Source organism: Gigantopelta aegis, unplaced genomic scaffold, assembly GCF_016097555.1.
Source record: "Gigantopelta aegis isolate Gae_Host unplaced genomic scaffold, Gae_host_genome ctg1986_pilon_pilon, whole genome shotgun sequence".
Classification (NCBI taxonomy): domain Eukaryota; kingdom Metazoa; phylum Mollusca; class Gastropoda; order Neomphalida; family Peltospiridae; genus Gigantopelta; species Gigantopelta aegis.
The window spans coordinates 11091-33358 of record NW_024532820.1 but is presented as its reverse complement, the minus strand read 5'-3'; the positions used below and the strand labels follow the sequence as shown (position 1 = coordinate 33358).

The 22268-nt window shown below is 32.3% G+C and overlaps 3 protein-coding genes and 1 pseudogene across 3 annotated transcripts; all 4 read right to left on the bottom strand.

The window, feature by feature from the left end:
* Positions 1–1474: 1474 nt before the first annotated feature.
* LOC121391253 (partitioning defective 6 homolog beta-like) lies at positions 1475–6516 on the bottom strand. The gene is given in 5 exon segments (XM_041522942.1): positions 1475–2027; positions 2062–2099; positions 2144–2331; positions 2334–2442; positions 6445–6516. Coding segments are annotated over 5 exon segments (960 nt in total).
* Positions 6517–7485: 969 nt separating this feature from the next.
* LOC121391252 (peroxiredoxin-5, mitochondrial-like) lies at positions 7486–10264 on the bottom strand. Its single transcript, XM_041522941.1, is given in 8 exon segments — positions 7486–7591; positions 8152–8213; positions 8315–8353; positions 9333–9422; positions 9469–9510; positions 9651–9769; positions 9772–9784; positions 10193–10264. Coding segments are annotated over 8 exon segments (543 nt in total).
* A 250-nt stretch (positions 10265–10514) lies between these two features.
* On the bottom strand, positions 10515–12814 carry LOC121391251 (peroxiredoxin-5, mitochondrial-like). The gene is given in 10 exon segments (XM_041522940.1): positions 10515–10556; positions 10558–10618; positions 11000–11055; positions 11197–11235; positions 11452–11499; positions 11501–11542; positions 11600–11641; positions 11958–12010; positions 12013–12091; positions 12755–12814. Coding segments are annotated over 10 exon segments (522 nt in total).
* A 394-nt stretch (positions 12815–13208) lies between these two features.
* Positions 13209–14757, bottom strand: LOC121391259 (annotated as a pseudogene).
* Positions 14758–22268: the final 7511 nt, after the last annotated feature.

Below are 22268 nucleotides of genomic sequence, written 5' to 3'. Positions count from 1 at the left end.
TCTGTTCTTAACTTAACACCAGCTTCTTGTGTATTAAACACAGACATTGGGTTGAGTGCCTTGTCATTATAATAGTACTCATATCCACAACCAGCATAAAGATACACCTCCAGAGTACTCTTCTTGTGATCAGGTTGATACAGACCAAGTACATCGCCATAGTGGACTTGAAGGGGGTGGATGTACATTATAAGTGTAAACACTGTTAGGTTGCTCTGTTGTTATTTGAATAAGGCTGCTGGCCACTTTGGAGTAATGAGTATAGTGATTCCTCCATATCTGCAGTTCAGGGTATTGAGGTTTACGGCCATTCCATTTAGCACCAAATGTCCATTGTGTTAAGTTTCCTGTACGATTAAACCATAGTAAATGAAAAAGAGATTGTTGATGGTCTCGTGTGGTCATGTGGGGAATGCCAGGATTTTTTTTGTGCTTTTTCTGTCCCACAGCTCCACCTTGATTACCACTACTACCTCCATTTATCAGAGATACTAACGTGCTGTGACTGATGGAGTTAACCGAACAGATTGGTCCAGCACCTTTGGAGAGAAGAAAATAAGCAACATATGAATAAGTTAGTAAAGTGAATTACAACAAGATTTGTCATTTAAATATGCTCTGATGTTGACTTATTTACAGTAACATGCAGAATATATACTTTCTTTGAAAAAAGTATTTTAACTGTAGACGTTTTAAAGGAGATTTAACAAATTGCAATAATTAATAATATATATCACTAACCTTGAATACAACGGTAATGAAAGACTAATAACAAGAATAAAGAAAGGACACTTTGAAAGCACTCCATTGGATCCTCTACTTGTATACAGAAGACACTACCGCTCTCTCTCTCTCTCTTGTACAGCTATCAATGACTACACTAGTTGTAGTAGTAATTTCTGTGCAGAGGTGTATATGTAATTTTCGTTAGTCTCGCGTAGCCCGACGTTTTTGAGGGCGGGTTCGCTCCCCCCAAAACAGCGAGACCACAACGTGGGCAACAAATATATACAATTAGAATGTAAGATTGGAAAAGATGATTTCAATAATAACTTATAATAATAATAAACGCAATTATTATCACATAGTGCTATTTAAAATTATAAACTGAATTAAAGTAACAAATATATATTTTTACGATAAAAACATTTCACTAAAATTTGAACAATTATGATGATCACTTTAAATTTCCACCAGACAAAAAAAGAAAAGATTTGATAAAAGATAGAGTTCTGAAAATAACACAAAGTCATGTCCAAATTGAAGACCAAATGAATAAAGAATGAGATAATGCAATAACAATTAATAAACTATTAATATTATATAATAACACGCAGTTCCCATGGGAACAAGTATCTGATAAAAATGATAGTTAACGGAACAATTTCATTTGTTAAATAATAAAAATTATGAATTAAAATTTTGTAAAGAATGCCTCTTTGTGCTATCATTATACCCTTCACTATTACCTCCTTCATGTTCCTGAGTACCTCTTCTTTGTCAAATCCTTCATAGGACCATTACTCGTACCATTAAGGGTTTCTGGGGTACTCTGCTGTCTAGATGGTGTCGATCGGTCTCCCTTTGTTGGCCGTGGGAATTCTGAAGCTGAGCTTCGATTACTTTTTGGAGGAGGAGAACCTTTACGACTTCTTGCTACAGTATTTGAACGAGGGGTTGTCGGAGGGAGGGTAGAAGGTTTCACTGTAATTATAAGGTTTTGACTATTTGCTACCATCATGTCCGTTACTTGGTCTAAGGATTTTCCTAAGGTTTCTATACCATTAACTTCAATAATTTCGTCATTGACTGATAACAGTCCAGTACCTTCTGCCAATCCTCCAGGAACCAGACGAGATATGAATATTCCAGGAACCTTTTCTAAACCATACGGAGTAACTCTGACACTGGTACCGTCACGAATATAGAAACCAAGAGGACGATCAGTTGATTGTTTAACCAACTTGACTCTTCTAACTGTGTCAGGTAACAAGTCTGCATCAACTATAGATCCAACTTTTCTGATTCTTTTGGAGCACTGATAGTGGTTGTACTTTTGACGCTTTCACTAAAAAGACTTTTATTTTTTTTCTTTCTCTCTTGAAGTTTCATGTCCTCGAACATGAGATCTATAAAAATGGACACAGAGTTTGTTAAGTTATTGTAGTAAGAACATCAAACTAAACCCTAATATTGGACACAATATCTCACCTTGTTCTCTGTAAACAAATAACTTTAGTAATGGCATAGCTGTGACAAATGCTCTAATCATATTTTCATCATTAGTAATTGGTAGGAGGTCACCGTTTCTTGGATCTGTGTATGATAAGTGAACTGCATATCTGAAGGTAGCTCATGTGATTCTTTTACAAGAGCATTGAATTCATCATATTGTGTGAGTTGAGTTCGATTAACACTAAAACGTCGAAATTCACACTCAAACTGAGAGAGAGAGAGAGAGAGAGAGAGAGAGAGAGAGAGAGAAGAGAGAGAGAGAGAGAGAGAGAGAGAGAGAGGGAGGGGGAGGGAGGAGGGAGGGAGGAGGAGGGAGAGGGAGAGAGAGAGAGAGAGAGAGAAAGAGGGAGGGAGGGAGGAGAGAGGGGAGGGAGAGTAAGAGAGTGAGAGAGAGAGAGAGAGAGGAGAGAGAGAGAGAGAGAAGAGAGAGAGAGTGAGAGACAGTTTAAAACAGCTATACTAGTTACTTATTAAACCATACCAATCAATTCTTTCAACACAAACAATAGACTAGTTTACAGCTTGTTTCTATTGCCCAACATACCACACATATTTCACATACCATTACATCATAATCTATGTATGGATAAAGAACTAACTACAATCATTAATATTATTTATAGACACTACCACACAGATATGTAATTTAACAGAGGAGTTTAAAGAGGAGTACAACTGTCTTGGCTTTGATCTATGATACTTATAAAGAGTCTTCTAATATAAACTTTTCTATCTTTTTTTGATCTGGTACTACTGTCTATTATTTATTTTGAATGGGTAATACCACAAAAATGAGGAGATATACTGTCTAGACATATCAAATTATTAGTGATATTTATAACACTTTCTAAAGTTTTGAGATAAAATTTGAGATCGATTAAAACTTTTATGATAACAGGAATATATAAAGAGATGCATCAAACTCCCTCTATATTCACATTCTTCCAAGAAATGTCTACTAAAGCCATATTTTTTTTTGTTCCAACAACATGAAGCCACATAAAATGCAATAGATACTATAAGAGTTGTATATTTACTTACATGTAACAAAACAAAGAATAATTAATAGTCCATAAATAATTCACTGACAACTGTGATTAAGTTAATTGGTAACTGTCATTACTAATAATAGTAAACCAACTCAACCATTGATACATGTATACGCCACACACGCATGTAAACAGAGTTACAGATAGAAACACACATCACAGAGATATAGACACAGATGTAAACAGAGTTACAGACAGACAGACATCAAGGTAGATAAAAAGGAGCTTCTTTTTATACATGTAGTGTTTTGAAGGAACACAGATTCTATAAAAGTCTTTTTTCTGGTCCTTATGAATTCAATTTATTAGAGTAAGCTCAGAGAATTGTTTATAAGTGATGATAATAAATATGTAATATATAAGTGTGAGCCATTGGTAGTTACTGATATACATTGACATGATAATATAAGCATGTTTTGATTAAACCTAATTGATCTTGCTTTTGTCCTAATGGAACCAATCATTAAGGACACCCAATATTGAGGACACAACCCTATATTGAGGACACAATCCCTATATTAAAGACACAACCCCTATATTGAGGACACCCAATATTGAGGACACAACCCCTATATTGAGGACACCCAATATTGAGGACACCAACCCCTATATTGAGGACATCCAATACTAAGGACAATATCTAAGGTCACTTTGTATATAGGTTTCATTATAAATGTCATAAAATTTCCTAAACTCTAGAAAAAACGAACAGACTATTGAACAACAATACAAATAGTGTTATAAATATCTTGATGTATATAAAGATTGTAGCATGTACTAATATTTTATAGTAAAACTATATATCTATATAGTATATAATATATGATTGGTATATATATATATATTACATATAGGATAATATCAATATTATATCTTGTGTATGTGTGTATTATATGTAGTAATTTAATTATAACATTATGTTGTAATGTTTCTGTTATTGTTATTAATATGTCTTGTAAAAAGAAGACCTTTGGAATGTATTCAAATTTTAAACTCCATTATCTATCCATCTATCTATTCATTCATCCAACTTTCCACCATCCAGACAACTAGGCAACTATAACATTGTTACATGCGCTTATAATAACATGGAACAAAGAAATACAAACATACATGTACATGTACATGTACATGTACAGACTATATATACACACATAACTCAGCTTTGTTATAATGAGATCGTTTGAAGTAAGAATGTCCTCTCTGTGTGGTCTATCATTATGTTAAGTATTAGATTTAGTGGGTGTGGTTTTTGATAATTACCATGCTAATTTTTGGACATACTACATTTTGTTAATCATTGTTACAACAAGTGTTGTTGGATTAATACATGTACATGTATGGGAAAGGTATGTATGGTTGATTTCTGTTTGTAATTTCTAACTGAAAGAAACACAATTAAGATTTGACAGTGACCTAGGATAGCTATCATTAGTAAGCTCTAGACTAGTTGAATATCAGTCACAGTGACCTAGGATAGCTATCATTAGTAAGCTCTAGACTAGTGAACATCAGTACTTACCACAGTGACCTAGGATAGCTATCATTAGTAAGCTCTAGACTAGTGAACATCAGTACTTACCACAGTGACCTAGGATAGCTATCATTAGTAAGCTCTAGACTAGTGAACATCAGTACTTACCACAGTGACCTAGGATAGCTATCATTAGTAAGCTCTAGACTAGTTGAATATCAGTCACAGTGACCTTGGATAGCTACCATTAGTAAGCTCTAGACTAGTAAACATCAGTACTTACCACAGTGACCTAGGATAGCTACCATTAGTAAGCTCTAGACTAGTTGAACATCAGTCACAGTGACCTTGGATAGCTACCATTAGTAAGCTCTAGACTAGTAAACATCAGTACTTACCACAGTGACCTAGGATAGCTACCATTAGTAAGCTCTAGACTAGTGAACATCAGTCACAGTGACCTAGAATAGATACCATTAGTACGCTCTAGACTAGTAAACATCAGTACTTACCACAATGACTTAGTAAGTTTTAGACTAATACTTATAAAATAACTAAGCATTAAACAAACACTTTAAGTTCAACTAATAGAGAAACAATACATACCACAAAGAGCAACAAACTACTAATTGTTAAAAAAAACATGAGACATTGACCCTAGAGACCAATGACATCATTACTACGCTTACTAATAAGTAATTTAATAACATCTTTCTATAACCATCCTCCATCAATAAATATCTCTAAAGCAACTACATCCTCTTCTTTTACAACCTATATCTTTGTTATATCAACTACAACTAGTATGTAGTAGGAAAGACGTCATTTCTTCTTAAATTATTGTACATATCTCCTCTAATATGTCTCATTGAGAAATGTTTAGAAAATGCCACACATATTTGAATGTCTGTCTACTTGAAAACAATGACAAACAAGGCTCTCTGTGAGTCAAGTATCACTTTAACACTGCTCCTCTCTATACCCAAACTCTAAAACCTGAAACTGATATTCTAGACCAATGTTTTCAAACATTGGATTCAGGGATTGGAAAGATAATACTTTACTAGAGTGCATAAAGTGTGTTCCTCTGTTTCAGTAAAGACTTACTATAAACCAATGTTACTAACACGGAGGTCTGTGATTGGGTGATACCTCAGATTACCTCTACAAGATACTACTATAAGAATATTATATTTCAATGGAGGCCAAATAAAAGACCTCAACATAATCTCTCTGTACTGATGATGTCATTATTGAGTCATGCGTTAGTATGACAATAGAGTCCTTCCTTTCTTCCTTCCTTAACACAGGATGGAGAACAATAATGGCTTCATCAGTTCTGTATTGTTAAAAGATTTTAGAGGCAATAGATGTGATTGGTGAATTGCTAAATGTAATGATTTCAAATCTTAATCCTTGCTTAGTAATTTGAGAACATTTGTAGACTTAGTCTAACTAATCACCATGACGACCAGAAACATAATTATGAAGATTATTATATACTGATGTAATGAAATAGTTCACTCAACACACACATACAATTATCATAGTATTGGATTTTGTATATATAAGTATATTGTATAAGGATTATATATGAACAATTTGGTACATGTGTATAAAGGGTATGTATTATAGTATTACAGAGACAATCACTATGAGTTCCTTACTAAGGATGTAATAACTAACCTTTGATTTGACCTCTACAAGGTTGGGATCATAGCTCGGTTGACTTGGTGAACGTCGAGATGGAGTACTCATAGCTAGAGATGAGAATGAAGAATGAAAATATGAACATAATTATGACAAAAATGTTACAAACGTGATCACTGCCAGTTCATAGAATTAAAACCAGCTGGTATAAAATTTGAAAAATTATATTTTACTTATTGGTAATCCACATTTATTTTAGTTGTTATTGCAGTATAACTGACCCCATGATAGCTAAATCATAACATTATCTATGACTACACACACAACCAACTCCCAATCCCCAGCTGTTTGATAATAGAATTATAAACTAAATCACAAACCCAGAGCAAACATTAGTGTGTACAGACACATACTACTCACTACAGAGGGAGTAAGGGGAGTCCTGTTGTCTATTTCAATAAGTTACAAGACAAATAAATAGTTACTTCTAGTGGTGTCTACATTATGTAACCACCAGCGGTACGTAGTACAACTTAGATGGGATTTTTAACTTACTGATTTTATTCTACGGGGAAGATAACCGCCGCAGAAAGTAGGAGAAACGAGTTAGGTGGAGAGGAAAAGGGACGTATTTTAGTTTTCGTTTTTTGGGACTTAAGTGTTTGTACTTCAGGAGGTGGGAGTCGGAGCACAAAAATTCGATTAGGCAATTTACAAGAAGGGGCATCCTCAGACCACGTGGTAGCACATTGGGACTGTCTTCACCAAGTAAGTATTGCAAGACTAGCACTAGATCTAGTGCTGGCAATTTTTTAAGCATAGATAGAGTAAACAATAGTATTTTTGTTATTATTTATCATATCTTAGTCCAGCCTTAGTACAGTAGATCTAGTAGTTCTCAATCGCTGCACTTTAATTACACCAACATTGATTTTGTTACTTGCTATTTCTATTGTTAATGAAACAAACTGATAACTACAATACTAAAGTATCTTAAATCAAAAAAAATCAATCTGTGTCACTGATTGTTATGATAATTATCAACTATACTGATATTGGTAACTGTTCCAATAAGACTCATGATTTCTTGACAAGATTACATGATAAGCTGACATTTAGCCCAGTGCTATCAGGTTCAATATTTAATTCCTTTACAACTCCATCTTCAACAACCATAGAGTATCTATAATTTAAGAGTAAAGCTATAAACAAAGTGCCAATATATTGGTTAGATGATATCTGCATTAAGGTAGTTCCTAATAAACTAAGATATTTTTTCATTAATCTTACATTTGTTACCAAAACTCTCTCTTTACTGGATGGTAATTAGTTTGGTTGCTAGGGAGCTCCTTAGTATAGAGTGTCCTCAATATAGAGGTTGTATAATACACTAAAGTATTAGTATGGGACTAGAACAAGTGTCCTCAATATAGAGGTTGTATAATACACTAAAGTATTATTAGTATGGGACTAAAAACAAGTGTCCTCAATATAGTGGTTGTTCTTTCAAAGCAATCTTTATGATTAAGAGCAGCTCAATACACACATTGCTAACATGTACATTGCTAATACTTCTAAAATCTACTACTACAAGTTATTTTAGTTACTAGTTAATAAATTGCAACAAGTTACTAGTTAATAAATTACAAGTTACTAGTTAATAAAGTACAACAAGTTACTAGTTAATAAATTACAACAAGTTACTAGTTAATAAATTACAACAAGTTCATAACATGTACTGACCTTTTAGAACGGATATTGCCCAAGGCTGGATATAATGAAGGATCAAGCTCAAGATCAACAGCCTATAGTAAGACAAAGTGAACTTAAGAAGTCTGAAAACAAAATAAGTAATTGAATGATTCAGTCAATTCATATCATATATACATGATATATGTAACTGTACCTTAGTGAATTCTCGGTAAGGATCTGCTAGCATTCGAATCTATAGAAAGTATTTGGTATAAATGAGAGAGTCAAAGAAATTATAATTGTAATTCACATAAACATAGCCTCTACAATCGACAGTGAAAAAGAAGATAGAGACTTAAAGAGTTAGTTCAGTTGAAATTTAAATATAAAGATTTTGTAAAGTCATATTTTAGAAAGGACATCCACAACACTGCATGGAGTAGTGCTCATCAGTCCTTTTAATACTCTCAACCTGCTCACTACACACCAGTTATCAATTCAAATTGACAAGAAATTTATGACAAACATTAGAGTATAGAAAAGGATACATACATAGTACGAAATATTCCAGTCAGTATAGGATTATAAGGAGGCATAGTTACTGTTGGTATGTATAGTGCCAGGATTATAAGGAGGCATAGTTTACTGTTGGTATGTAAGTGCCAGGATTATAAGGAGGCATAGTTACTGTTGGTAGGTAAGTGCTGTTTGGTAGTAGTGTGTGGTATGTTACTAGCTCAGTATTGCTCTTAGAGTAGCAACCCGACTTGAAACACACATCTATGTAGTTATGTAATATTACATCATAGATACAGACACATCTGCTGTTGCATTTTATGATATGAAAAGTATAATAGTTGGTAATAGCAATGCCTTGATCTGGTTTTGTTTAATTATGTAACAATTGCTCTTCCATCCAGTAGCAATGTATTATTAACTATTATGTGATAGCTGTCAGTAACTCTGTCTTGTTTTGTTGTGCAATAGTTGTCAATATAACTATGATGTAATATTACATCATAAAATACAACAGCAGATATGAATTTGTAGCCATGATGTAATATAATACAACAGGAGATACTTATTTGTAGCCATAGCTACATGGAGTAAGGGCCAATTTCAAGTAAAAATACAAGTGATTGGATCATTGAACTATCTGATATGAAGGCTATAATGAGAATAAGATTCAAGTACCTTCAATTTGAACAAGTTAATTATATAATATTTTTTACCTTGCCAGTGGCTTGAGCAGATTCTCCCCAAGCACTCATAACATATGTATCATTTACTGATAGACAAGCGATTACATCATATCCATTCGCCTTTTAAAAATTGTAAATAATTAAATTGGAATATTATTTAGATTACCTTTAACTTGTCAAAATCTTCAACATATCCTGGTAAATGAATCTGGATAAGTGAGAGAATAGTAAAAAAATTTGAACATGTGATGATTTCATAACTCCATACATTCATACTTTCATATACTCATACATTCATAACTACATACATTCATACTTTCATATACTCATAACTCCATACACTCATACCTTACTACATCCAGGAGTAAATGCACCTGGAACTGCAAAGAGGATGCCTTTCTTACCCTTGAATAGCTCCAATATATTGACCTTTTCTTCTGGAGTACCTTCGTGAACTTCAATTGAAGTAGAGTATCACCGACCTTAATGAAATGGAATATCAATGCACAATAATAGAATAGAAACTTATTTATAACTTTGTAAAGAACATTCCAAATTAAGGATACCCTCAAACCGTATTTGAGACATCAATTTTACTCTTCTCCTAAAATTTTAGCAAACTAATTGACAAAAAAATTTCTGATGTTATGAGTATGTTATATCTGCAAAGTACCACAAGTTTTCATCACACAGCTGAAGTCAGGCAGAGTGTACAATTATTAACAAGAACAGTCTATGGCAGTTCTAAATATGTACATAGCTGTTTGTATAATTATGATTACAGACTATCAATTAAGTCCCTTATATTATTGCTTACTATACAAACTAGTTGCTATAGTAGCACGTTTTGGTGGACAAGCTCATGACAGTTATAAAGAAAATAGACTTACTTTGATTGGCATCTTCAAACGTGTTGTTCTATTCAGATTTCTTGAGAGCTGGAGCAAAGAACGTCGAATCATTAAGTGTGTTATTTGTCCTTCCTCGACCTTTAAGAGCTTTGCGATTTCCACAAAATTAATAGTTATAATACAACCTTTATTAGGAAATACTATGAATATTAATAATAATTACTTTGCCTAGTAATTACCAGTTTATTGACAGGTAAACAATTTAAATAATTAAACATTAGCAAAGGATAATAACCAAAATCACTGCAAATCAAAGAAGTCATTATTATCTAAACAAAATTGAGACTGATTAATCCGCCCATCATTTCTTGACAAGATTACATGATAAGCTGACGGTTAGTCCCAGTACCATCAGGTTCAACATTCAACTCCTTTATGACCCCATCTTCAATAACCATAGAGTATCTAAAATGAACACAACACTTAAACAAATTTGAATCATACCAGCTGTCAGAATTGAGTCAAGAGTATCGTTTAGTTATTATAATAAATTATTGTAATATAGAAAAATCTACTAATAAATTAATGATCACTTTGGATGCTTTAAAGGAAGCTGTCATTAGTATACAGATATCCTCAATATAATGCACTAAGTATTAGTATGGGACTAGAATAGGTGTCCTCAATGAACAATAGTAATTAATTCAGAACATCCTATATTAGAGACACACCTATTTATTCAGCACAAACGTACAGCTAATAACTTCTCATTTATTATAATTATATTGCAATTATTTTTAGTACTTATTACAGAAATTAATTTTCTTCACTCTTTATTACACTAACCTTTTAGATCGAATATTGCCCAAAGCAGAAGTAGCATCCAGTTCAAGATCAATAGCCTAGATAAAAATTAAAGAGAGTAGAAAAACAGCTCTGAAAAATAGTGTTTACACTTTGTCCAATCATTCTATATTATAATATCATATACACAGCTATACTCTGTATACATTAAGAATGATGTATAACACAAGGTAATATACCTTAGTGAATTCTCCAGTTGCATCTGCTAGCATTCGGATCTAAAGAATTAAAGAACCTTAAAACGCCCCACATTATTTTGTAATTATATGCATATATTAAATTAATGAAGTCTTTATATCTACAATACAAAGTAATAAAAAAAATTAGAGTTACTTCAAATTAATATCATTATACATTAACAAAGGAGTATATATAATACAATTAAACATAAAACAAAGGATTTGTTAGAAAAATAAATGATATAATATTGTTACCTTGCCAGTGGCTTGAGCAGATTCTCCCCAAGCACTCATAACAAAGGCAATCGTTTACTGACAGACAAGCAATCACATCAAAACCACTGGCCTTAAAAATAATAGAAAAATGTTTTCATTTTAATATTGAAATATATATATAAACTACCTTCAATTTGTCAAAATCTTCTACAAATCCTGGTAAATGGGTCTAGATGAAAGTTAGGGAATTTACGTTTTAATTATCAATACATCCAAATATCCATATCACATATCCATACTTTATAATCCCACACTCATAACTCCATACATTCATACTTTCATATACTCATAGCTCCATACATTCATACTTTCATATACATTTACATTCATAACTACACACATTCATACTTTAATATACTCATAAACTCCATACATTCATACTTTCATATACTCATAGCTCCATACATTCATACTTTCATATACACTTACATTCATAACTACACACATTCATACTTTCATATACTCATAATGCCATACACTCATACCTTACTACATCCAGGAGTAAATGCACCTGGAACTGCAAAGAGGATGCCTTTCTACCCTTGAATAGCTCCAATATATTGACCTTGTCTTTAGGAGTACCTTCGTGAACTTCAACTGAAGGTAGACTATCACCAACCTATGTAACACAGTATTGTATTAAAAAGCTTCAATCATTATACTCTCTTTAAGTAGGTGTGGCAAGGATTTGTAAATATGTTGGGTGTACTAGTGAAAATCTAAATATTTCGATTCATTTAGATATGATTACATTATTGGCATTTATAATTGGATTTGTAACTAGAGCTTTTTAATAAGGGCACCAGTAGTTAACTCTTATTAGGATGACCACGCCTATTGAGACATGATAATCGAACCACAACATTATTATACCTTTAATGGCATTTTCAAACGTGTTGTGGTAGTTAGATTTCTTGATAACAGCAACAAAGGTCGTCGAAACATAAATATTATGGATTGTTTGGCGTAAGCGCAAATTGTACTTCCTTGATAGGTGGAGCTAGTTATAATAATCAATTATTTCACGCAGAAAATGTCAATTAATTTAATATAATTAAATGAAATTGTCGTCTTTTTAATAGATTTAACAAGTACTAACTAGCTATAGGATTATCAGCTTAAAGTGATAATAGTGTCAAAAGAAAATGATTTCCACCTTGCTTTGAGCAGATTGCTTAAAACATAATGAAAATCATACACTATAATGTAATATGATCTAGGTTTGACGAACACGAACAGCCATGACTGCAGTTTTTTAATGAATAATATTGATATGTCCAACTGCTCCATACAATGCCATCAATTTGAGTTCTATCTCCTCCCCCTGATCTCCAAACACCATTCAAATTAGAATCTAAACAGTCGTGGTACCACAGCCCCCACTGAAATCACTTGAGGCACAATTGTGAGTTAGGTTTCTATCGTTGTCTCTGTCGAATGTTGAAAAACTCTTCCATGTTGTGAGAGGACAGCGAATCACCAGCTGTGCTTTGCGAATCGTACCCACTACCAATAATTTGTAGTTTGGATCTTCCAGCTTGAAATTTGAGTAACGAGCCCATTTTATTGTGGAACAAAGTGTTATAGGGGGAATACTACATCATGGCTTTGAAGACCCACCCATAGCTCCATGTCGCCATTTTCTGTCAGATGTTTGATATTGTCAAGACCAAGAAAAACCTCTCCGCCAAAATGACCAAAAACCTGTTACATAATCATTCCAGTTACGATTGAAGTTAACGGTACCCATCCCTTCGTCTCAAAATCACTGTCCATCCTCCGCCTTGAAGGGACATATCACAGACACCAATGAACTCTCCTATGTTATTGTTTGGTCGCAGTTTGTGTAATCCTGATGTACTAATTCCATGAGGTCCATTGCAGTTTTTTGGAGAAACATCTAAATAAAAGAACAAACAGAGATATTATTTCTTTTTTAGATAAATTTGAATTAGATAATTTATTGATTTTTATTTATTATAAAGCTTTATCACACTCACAAGCCATGTATGAATAGTTGAACTACTGAGACTGACATCTCCTAAAATTTCAGATATGCTGCATCCATGAATTGGAGCGAAATTTAGAGCAAGAAAAACACAAGTAAAGCGCGTCCACTTCATATCTATTTGCTGATTATTCGAAAACTGGCTTTTACTAGCTCTGCGCTTCGTTTTTAAATCAAGATGGTGTTGAAAAACCACGTGATTGAATGTTTCACTTGCTTATTATTATAGATGTCGTTAATAATTATTAATTATGTGCTGTCATTAAAAAAATAATTATTTTTTTGTTCGAAAAAATTAACAATAAAATTAATTAAATATATAAATTATATAGTTAAAAAGTTAACAAGTGAATATATATTAAGTTACATTTTACATGTACAAGATATATATTAGACTAAATATAATTATAATAATTAAACGGAAATTTACAATTATATACTCTAACAGATGTGAAAAACATAGAAATTATACAATAATGGGTTTAAGGAATTTTTACAGGCAGTGAAGTGATTAGTTAAATTGACACAAAACTAACGATAAGTCAGAACTTATTGCCCTACAAAAAATAGTTGCCTCTAGTTAATTACAGGTGGTGTTCTTTGGTCTAACTGCCATAACAACTGTTTTCAAGGAGTATTTTGGCCCAGTAAAACTTCTCCATACGATGCCATCTTCTTCTCTATTTCCTCCCCTCTCTCTCCAGACTCCATTTAAATTCGAATCGTGGCAATTTTGATACCACCATCCACTTTTGAAGAGTTGTGCGCAGTGATGTCCAGATTCATCATTATCTTGGTCAAAGTGGAAAATTTAGTACCATTATGACTTGAAAAAGAATCTCCTGTAGTGCTGGTATCTGGTTATATCCACTAATGGTTAGTTGGTATTTTGAAGCTAGCTTCACCAACTTTAAAAGTTGGTGTAGTGTGCAACCTTGAAAATATCGTTGTTTAGTTTTTGGAGGAATGCAATATCGTGACTTTGTAGACCAATCCACAACTCCATGTCACCTTCAGCTGTTAAAGACCTGATGTTTTCTAGCCCCAAGAAGAAATTTCCACCCATGTCGCCGAAACCACGTACATAGACTCCCAAGAGCGTTGGAAGTCCACACTGCCGTCTACGCGTCGCATGATGACAGTCCAGCCACCTCCCTGCAGCGACATGTCGCAGAAAACTTTAAACTCGCATTTCGTAGCATTTGGACGAACAGTATAGATACCAGAGGTTCGAAATCCATCCCGGCAGATTTCTCCGCAATTTTTTTTGAGGGCCACTGCAAGACGAAAGAAAAAGTCAAAAACATATAATTAAAAAATACAAGCATATTTCTATGGATTCCTATTGACTTACTTCGTTGATTGTGGATAGTACTATCTTTGACTTTGATTTCCCCTAAAACGTCTTCTGGCGTTACATCTCTAGATCTTTTTGGTGGTGCTGCAAGGAGCACCATAAAACATCCCAGAAGACAGAAGAATGTGAGTACAGATTGCATTTTCTTGATCGTTGTTTTGTAGTTGTAGTAGTACCGCTATCAACTGGATCCTGCCAGTAGGGGGATAATTGTATTTGTTATTTGCTAGTTTGAGTAGTTGTCTGCTTCTCAAGAGCTGCAATCTTTGCTTTTTATAGTTTCAGAGCACACAGACTCGACGTAATTTGAGGACGTCATAAAGTAATTAAAGTTAATTAATTTAGTATTATTATTATTAATTTAACGTGATCAAAATGGCGACTCCATCTTCATCTGTTCTTTCTGTAGTCACTGTAACTAGTAGGGAACAAGCCATGGAGTTATATCGACAATAGAACTAGAAGAAGTCAGTGAAATTGATAAAACATATTTTCCACTCTGAGACGCTCACAAAAACTTTAACCAGTCTTGTGATAGTATGTGGTTTCTTTAGGAAGCTGTTGGTGTGGAACTAGATCGCCTATTGGAACAGCAATCACTTATGGACTTACAAATATCATCATTCAAACAGATCATGTCAGTATTCAATAACAAGAACGTACAATTCTTTGAATGAAATGAAAAACATTGTTCAACACAACAGAATTAAAAGAGTTTTTGCTTCCATTAAAGTATATAGCTAGATATTTTAACACAATCAATCTATAAACAACACGATGATGACATGCAACAGTCCACAGGATATCATGTGATTAGTGTTGCTATAGTAACAATAAAAGACATGCCAACTAATATTTTGACTGTTGTGATTTTTCTGTTTATAGACCTAATCTGCACGCACTTCATACTGGCTCTCAGACCTTTCATCAAACATTACTAAGCTAGTGAACTAGCAGACTCCATTAGCAGTAAAGTTCGTATACTAGACATTGCTAAAGTAAGAAGAGAGAGAGAGAGTTGATGATTTTTATAGAGAAGTTATTCTCTCTAACAATCCATTACTTTATCTTAATGGTATTTTAAAATATTATATTAGGTTAAAATTATTTAATCAGTTCTTGTATATTAGCAAATACGTACCTACCTATTTCCTTAGAATTGTATCATAGACCATTCATTGTCCAGTTATTATAATTATTAGATGTTTGCTATTGTCGAAATGAATAACATCCTTTCTATAAAGGACTAATTCCTCTAACTGCATGCCATTCTCAGAAATATTAAGCACTGTGACCTTTATATGTCTTAATTTGGTAGACAACTTTAAAATATATGATAATCTTCGGCTTTCTTCCTTTGTGCCTTGTCATTAATCTGCAAGTGTGTCTTTGACATCATTATATAAATATTTCTTTATTAAAATATTGTTTGTGTAATACTGTTTGATAATTTGTCAAAACTTAGTTCTAGAACAAGAGAATTTTCCTCTTGTTCAAAAAGTAGCAGCTGTCACCACTACACTATGTGTGGTATTTGTTTTTGTTCAGATTGAGGTGGGGGCATTGTGTCTTTGTAGACGTAAACTGCTTTTTTTAGTTAGTGTATATATATAAATGGTATGTTGTGTCTGTCAAATATCTTTATCACTTTCTTGTCATTGTTGAAGCATCTATTGTCCCTGTAGTCTAGTCCATTAAAAAAAACGTTCAATTGATTTGTTTACTTCTCTGTTTTAAATGTCTTACATCATGTTATTTAGTTTTGAGGTTTATAAAGTATGTGTTGGTGTAGTAATGACACTATGATCATATTCCTGTAATTGATCACCTTGTAATGTTTGTACTCGTAAATTATATAATTTGATTAATATATCATGTAGTCATTATTGAGCTGTTATTCTCTCTCCCTCTCTCTTCTCCTCCCTCTCTCTCTCTCTCTCTCTCTCTCTCTCTCTCTCTCTCTCTCTCTCTCTCTCTCTCTCTCTCTCTCTCTCTCTCTCTCTCTCTCTCAAGGGAAATGTTTATGCTGCTTTGAAAAGAGTCGATGATGTCATTGATTTGAAGGTAATTAGCTGGTAGTAGTAATTACTTAGTTTATTTTAAAATTATCAAAATAATTAATTCACTGTGTCGTTGAGTGTACATGATGTAGTAAAATTGTTATTTGTTTTAAATAGTTTGTAAATTATTGGGTAATATTTGTGGATATTGTCAAATGTGGATAGATAGATAGATAGATAGATGAGTGGGTGGATAGATGGATGTTGAATGAACAATTGGATAGATTAATATATTGATAATAGTTAAATAATTGTAATAAATTAATGTACAAGTCACAGAATTCAAGGTTGTCATTTTACAATATTGTAAAGACATCATTATTAACATGCTGATTTAAAATTACACACCTGTGTTATGATTACACGCACACTTAACAAATCATGAATATTCTTACCTTTATTATATATAATCTAACTATACTAATACATTAATAAGTTAATACAGATACTTTTCTTTGAAGTAGTAGCATATAGTATGTGGGAGATGAATAGCTTTTTACTCCCTCTCCTTTGAGCTTTTACAGTTGCTCACGATCTTTTAATCAACTTTGACTCCAACGTCCTCTAGGGAGTTAATGGATTGCTTTAGTGCTTTGTTAATGACATGATTTAGACATGCTCTGCCATGTCCTTGGCACGTTTTAACTTTAGAGGAAATGTTGAGGTCTTCATTTTTTAGCTTTATTTAAACTGTTTACATGTTCTGCTTTGATAACTAATGAATGTAATATGATTACAGTACAATAATTAATTTATATATATCATAATTTCCTATTTTATCTGCATATCTAGGCATATTTTTTTGCTGACTGTTTGTTCCATGTTGCTACATAATATCAAGGACTCTACTTGATTTTATGTACTTTGAATTATATCATTGTAGATTAGTTGTGATAGAGTAGGAGTAATAGCTATCAATGAGTATAATAGGTCTTGTTATCTTTAAGTGAATAAATGGGATGTAGTTATGAAAGGATGGATTAACAGTCAGGCATATGTTTATATAGATGGTTTTTATTAACCTGTCCTTGTTGTTATTGAAATTATTATTGACCATATAATAATCATGTTATATCTTCTATCATGTGACCAGAACTTTAATACCTTAATAGATACTAACTCTTGTGATTAGTTCCTCATGAGTGATCTCATGTTTATGCTATAGTATTAATTATATTTACTTACTTAATTAATTATAATTAACAATAGTCCCTTGGAAATAGTCCACAGTTATTCTAGGAGAGTAGTTGAAGTCACTTCTGCATATTTTACTAACAACATTTACTTATATAGGTATATTGATACTGTAATATTTCTGTATATCTGACCTTAGCCTTGGCAACTGATTTTTCTTTGGAATGGAAGATATTTTTAAATGATGCCAATTTTATTAATTATTTAGTCTATTAAAGGGTGTCTGTTTAGATTGTTGCTATGGACGATTGATGTATTAAGAAATGGACATGCTTCCTTGTTTTGAGACTCTCAGGTTTACGATAAATGTACATTGTACATGTGGTCAGATTTATTGCTAATAATAGCGTAATTTTAAATTACAATCCTTTTGTTGCTAATATTGATTATTTTATTAGTCAGCTGCAATTTTTTGCAATAGTCTTATTGAAGTTATTAGTATTTTTAACCCTTACTGTGTTCCTCGTTCTCATAGAATGTAGTTACGAAAAAAGACACTTTAATTATAGAGTGTACACAATATGTCTGATCACAATAATGTGATAACATTACTGATACAAAAAAATGACACTCATACAATGTGATATGTGTTAGAAAGTCCAACTAAGCAAAACTTACCTAAAGACATACCATGTTAATATAACTTAACACTGACCATATATATACTCAATATGTTGTCTTTTCACTTGTAAGATTTCAGTGGTTTTGTACGTAACCCATTGTTGTCTTTAGACTTCTTTTTATATAAGACATTACACTAATTTCCACCACTTCCTATCTTCTTGTTAACACTATATAACCACAATGGTTAATTAATAACCTTTTAATAGATTTATGTCATAGTGAGGTTTATATTACTATAACAACTGTAATATCCTTAAATGTAACCTCTCTTAAGTGGAACATACTCTTACTTCCTAAAACTTTCACAATGTTAGGAAAAAGCCCCTGTTATACTTTAGTGTATTATTCAAGCTTTGTATTGAGGACACCTTTATACTCAAGACAGTTTCTTATTTTGCAATTATTTGTATGGGAATAGAATGATTTTTTCAAAATGTAGAAGGTTATAATTCACCAAACCATTAGTATGAGATTGGAATGAGTTTTCTAAACATAAAAGGGAATAGAACAGGTTTTCTAAATATAGAGTTTAAAATATTGGTATGGGATAGAATGAGTTTTCTAAAATATAGATAATGTCCCTGATCCAATGAATTCTTTACAAGAATTCCATTGGGTTTTTTTTAGAAATAAACATGTTTAATTTTGTTTCATTTACTTGTTCAAAAACATGAGAGTGTTTTGTATTTTGATATAAGTATAAATTTACAGCTAGAATCTGAACTAGCATCATACCTTTATTATTACAGCTGCTAGTAACAAGCACCATATTTAAATAAATCTTCAAGAATAATTCTATAATAACTCCAATTTCATTTAACAATGTTATTGTTATTTCATTGGCCAATCTAGCACCTCTCCTCGATCTTTTCCCACTCATACAATTTATATCACCTCCCGTTATATGGATACTCAAATTTCATATTTTAACAATATTTTAACACCCTATGACATCAACTAGTCACCTATTACATATTGTTGTGTTACTAATTTATTGACAGCCTGGATAGACTCTACACTCTCGGTGATGACAACTACAGTAATATATAGCTTTATTGGCATATTCTATAGAGGTTTACTATTTTACTAGGAGTATTAGTATGGACTCCTTCCGTAGAGAGTTTACAATACACTCTCGTATGGGACTAGATGACATGTAGATGTTGTAATATATAAAGCTTTACTTTGCTATTATTCTATAGAGGTTGTATAATACACTTAAAGTATTAGTATGGGACTAGAACAAGTGTCCTCAATATAGAGGTTGTATAATACACTAAAGTAGGACTAGAAACAATGTTCAATTAGAAGTTATAGAGTATTTTTTGCACAACAATATTTTGCACAACAATATCCTTACTCATTAAATCATATCAGCTGCTGGTCAAAACCTCTTTATATGGTCATTGTACATGATCTTGTGATCATGTTGTATTTTGTTTTGTCATTAATCAATGGTGTCAAATGATAGTGAAACATCTGTGTTGAAACATATCAATTCATAATTTTATCACGTCCTCTTCAGCCCCTTGTTAATTTACTTAAGACAATGACCATATTAGGATACAATCTATGTAGTAACTTGTATCATATTATTGTATATAGTTGTGTATTAATTTATATGTGTGTTATAATATGTCTTATAATATGTCTATATTATACATTAAGTCAATATATATATATATATATATTGCTGTCTGTTATGCACTTATTTTTGGAGATAATGAAAGCCATTATTTGTAGTTTTGTCTATAATATTTTAAATGGCTTTATTCTAGTTAGTATTTTTATTGACTATCCAGACATTTTGTGATAGCAATTCCCAATTGAATTAATCTATTAATAAAATCTGCTGTCTCTTATATTGTGCTTTTAGTAAGTTTAATAGCTTAGAATATAACAGGTACATCCTCTGTCTATAGAATGTGTAGTATATTATAAATCAATTTTTCTAAAGGAAGCGTGTAAAGGAGGAGATGAGTACTATCAAAGAACTCGTTCAAAAAGGAAATGGTTTCATTATCAAAATATATATATTATGTTATGTGTGGGTGTATGTGTACATGTATATACATGTACACATAATTATATATGGGTATATGGGTGGGTGTATTATGGATGTACATACATGTAAAGTACCTGACATAAGTCAGTGGGTTAATTGGTCAATCAGGTTGTTATAGACAAATGCTGAGTGTTATAATGTTAACTAAATCTCTCTCTCTCTCTCTCTCTCTCTCTCTCTCTCTCTCCTCAGAATTGTGTAAATGGTGTTGAACAAGCTATGACATCTGGTAACTATGAACAGGTTAATATGATAATATATTTTTTAAACCATAGACAAAACCACACCCACTGTTGTTCTCTTCCAGCTGTAAATAATTCAAAATGTAAACTCATTCACTTATTATAATGTAGTGACAATTATAAAGTAAATATTTAAATATTCCAGTTGCTCTCCCAGAGACCTCCAAAGTTTGTGTTTATACATTACTAGATATATGTCAGTACATTGATAGTACCCAAGTACTGTATCATTAAAAGGCGATCTACTAATATTTGTTATTAAGTTTAAAATTGTATTGTCTGCCTACCAAATAATCATAACTATTGGATAGTATGTGTGGTGAGAATTGTTTATTATTTTAGTGATATATTTACAACTTATAGTTTTAAACTTTGGCTGTGAGGATTAATAACTTAGTTGATGTTTTAAGATTGTTTTACTAAAATTAATAACAAATATAGTTATAAAGTCAGCACATGTTGTTGTATTGAGTTCATGTGTGTGTGTGTGTGTGTGTGTGTGTGTGTGTGTGTGTGTGTGTGTGTGTGTGTGTGTACATATACTTTAGATTGGATGTGCTTCAATGTTTAATTTTAACTGTTTAAATATTGACTACACTTAGTAACTAATAATTTGTGTACACGTGTGTGTGTGTTGTCTATATTAATTAATTACTGGTAGTTATTCATATCACATGTATGGAGGAGGTTGAAGGTAACTGTTGTACACTGCCAATTATTAGCTTCATTATAATTAAAGAGATTCTAACACACACACACACACACGTACATGTACATGTGTGTGATGATGATCCTCCTAGTACCATCTAATTACATAACATTATATAATTTGTTATATAAATTATGTTCCCATATTAATACTTTATTGCACCTCTATATCAAGAGCACTAAGAACAAGGTCATATATTATTCTATATATGGCACACTGTTTAAGTGAATTCTTATACTTACAAGTAGTAGTTATTGGGTGTATTAGTAGGTAGTTCTATTATGTGTGGTTGAGTTTGTTTATGTTAAAGTTAACTTAGTTATGACCACATCTGTAAAGACATTCTAAAGCATGTCTGGAGTTAATCCAATTTATAAAATGATCCTGCAGTGTGAATCTGGCATTAGTGATAATATCTTCTATCAGATATTGTATTTGATATTTCTTGAAAGTCTTAGTGAAATGAAAGGATGAATAGATTGATGGATGTATCTTGGCTAACCTTTGTTCATTGGAAGCATAACTTTAGTTTCATCT